This window comes from Capsicum annuum, chromosome 6 (assembly GCF_002878395.1).
Source record: "Capsicum annuum cultivar UCD-10X-F1 chromosome 6, UCD10Xv1.1, whole genome shotgun sequence".
Taxonomy (NCBI): domain Eukaryota; kingdom Viridiplantae; phylum Streptophyta; class Magnoliopsida; order Solanales; family Solanaceae; genus Capsicum; species Capsicum annuum.
The window spans coordinates 11,449,942-11,452,332 of record NC_061116.1 but is presented as its reverse complement, the minus strand read 5'-3'; the positions used below and the strand labels follow the sequence as shown (position 1 = coordinate 11,452,332).

The 2,391-nt window shown below is 41.3% G+C and overlaps 1 protein-coding gene across 1 annotated transcript; it reads left to right on the top strand.

Moving 5' to 3' along the window:
• The first annotated feature begins 354 nt into the window (after nucleotides 1-354).
• Nucleotides 355-756, top strand: LOC124899442. Its single transcript, XM_047414331.1, has one exon. It carries the CDS (start codon nucleotides 355-357, stop codon nucleotides 754-756), a length of 402 nt encoding a protein of 133 aa, XP_047270287.1.
• The last annotated feature ends 1,635 nt before the right edge of the window (nucleotides 757-2,391 follow it).

Below are 2,391 nucleotides of genomic sequence, written 5' to 3'. Positions count from 1 at the left end.
CCTTAATCCCTAGTTAGAACAACATGATGATAGTACAAAAGATCAAAAAGCAGGGTACCATAATCCCTAAGAAGGACAAAATGATGATGGTATGCAAAATCACAAAGCAGGGTACCATAATCCCTAATTGGGACACCATGATGATCCATAAAGCTTGAAAAGATTCTTAAAAAGAGGAGGATCAATATTGCGTGTGTCTAGGAGACCAAGTGGGTAGGTTCTAAGGTTAGGGATATAGATGGGTATAAGTTGTGATACTCAGGAAGTAAGAGGCGTATAAATAGGGTAGTTATCCTTGTAAACGAAGAGCTTAGACGGTAGGTATTGAAGGTTAAAAAGGTCAGTGATAGGGTGATGACAATTAAGTTAGTCATTAGAGGGTGTACTCTGAATATTTATAGCGCCTATGCACTGCAAGTGGGTTTGGACGAGAAGGAGAAAAAGAGATTTTGGGAGGTTTTGGATGAGGTGGTGAGAGACATGCCTAGTTCAGAGAAGATTTTTGTAAGAGGAGATTTTAATGGGCACATCGGGTCACTGCAAAGAGGCTATCATAATGTGCATGGAGGCTTTGGTTTTGGGGATAGGAATGATGATGAAGCTGCTCTTTTGGATTTTTCAAGGGCCTTTGGTTTGGTGGTAGTGAACTCAAATTTCTTGAAGAAGGAGGACCACTTGATTACCTTTCGAAGTGTGGTAGCCAAGACTCCAATTGCCTTTTTGCTGATTAGGAAGGGGGATAGAGAATTTGTTTAAGGAATATAAGGTCTTACTAGTGAGAAAATTTCAACCCAACATAGGCTTCTACTGATGGACCTGGATATCAAGAAAGGGAAGAAGAGTGGGGATAGGGAGGTTTGATACAAAATTAAGGGGTGGTTTGAGTTCAGTAGTACTTTGGAGATGAGGGAGAAGTTTGTGGAAATAGGGGTGTTGGAGTGTGGGGGTATGTTGATAGTATATGGGATTGGGCATCTAGTTGCATTAAGGAGACATCTAGAGAGACATTGGGTATCTCAAGGGGATGGGCAGGCCAGTACCGACGGGACTAGTGGAGGAGCAAAGAAGGTAAAAAAAAGGTGGAGACTAAGAAAGTGGCTTATACTAAGTTGATTGAGAGTAAGTATGAGGAGGAAAAGTAGGAGAACAGAGAGGAGTACTAATTGGCTAGGTAGAAAGCTAAGTTAGAAGTTATGAAAGCTAAGACAACAACTTTTGAGAGCTTATATGTGGGTTTAGAGGAGAGAGGCGAGGATAAAAGGTTGTATACGCTATCTAAGTCTAGGGAACAGAAGGCCCGTGACCTTGAACAAGTGAAGTGCATCAAGGAAGAGGATTACAAAGTATCGGTGGATGACATTCACATCAAGAGAAGGTGGCAGTCGTATTTTCATAGGCTCTTAAATAATGAGAAGGATAAAGACATTGTGTTAGGGATCTAGAATACTTTGAGGTATGTCAGGATTTTAGTTATTGTTGACATATAAAGGTGGAAAGGTATTTAAGGCTATTCGTAGGATGCGTAGAGGTAGGGAGACGAGGCCTAACAAGATCCCGGTGGATTTTTGGAAATTTTCAGGTGGGGAAAGTTTGAGGTGGCTTACCAGTCCATTTAATAGGATTTTTAGGACTGCAAAGATGCCTGAGGCTTAGAGATAGCATATGATAATTCTACTATACAAAAACAAGGGTGACATTCAGAGTGGCGACAACTACTAGGGCATTAAGTTGCTGAATCATACTATGAAGATTTGGAAGAGAGTGGTTGAGTGGAGGTTGAGGATAAACGTGTCTATTTTGGTGAATGAGTTTAGATTTATGGTCATTCGCTCAATGATAGAGGCAATTCACTTTGTGAGATTATTGGAGATTTATAGGGAGTGAAAGAGGGACTTACAGATGGTGTTCATAGACTTGGAGAAGGTGTAAGACAAAGTCCCTAGGGAGGTACTTTGGAGATAATTGGAGGGTAGAGGGGTCCCCGAGGTGTACATCAGAGTAATTAAGGACATGTATGAAGGAGTGAAGACTCGGGTGTGGAAAGTGGGAGGGGATTTAGAGCATTTTCCTATTTGATAGGGTTGCACCAGGGATCAACTCTTTGTCTGTTTCTTTTTTCCCTAGTGATGGATGTTTTGCTGCAACATATTCAGGGGGAGGTGCCTTGGTGTATGTTATTTGTGGATAATATAGTTTTTGTTGACGTGACTTGGGGAGGTGTCAATAATGAAATGGAGGTTTGGAGACAAACCTTGGGGTCGAAAGGGTTCAGGTTGAGTAGGACCAAGATGGAGTACTTGGAATGTAAGTTTAGTGAAGTGACTCAGGAGGATGAGGTGGTAGTAAAGTTGGATATGTGGGTTGTTTGTAAAAGAATAGTTTTAAGTGTCT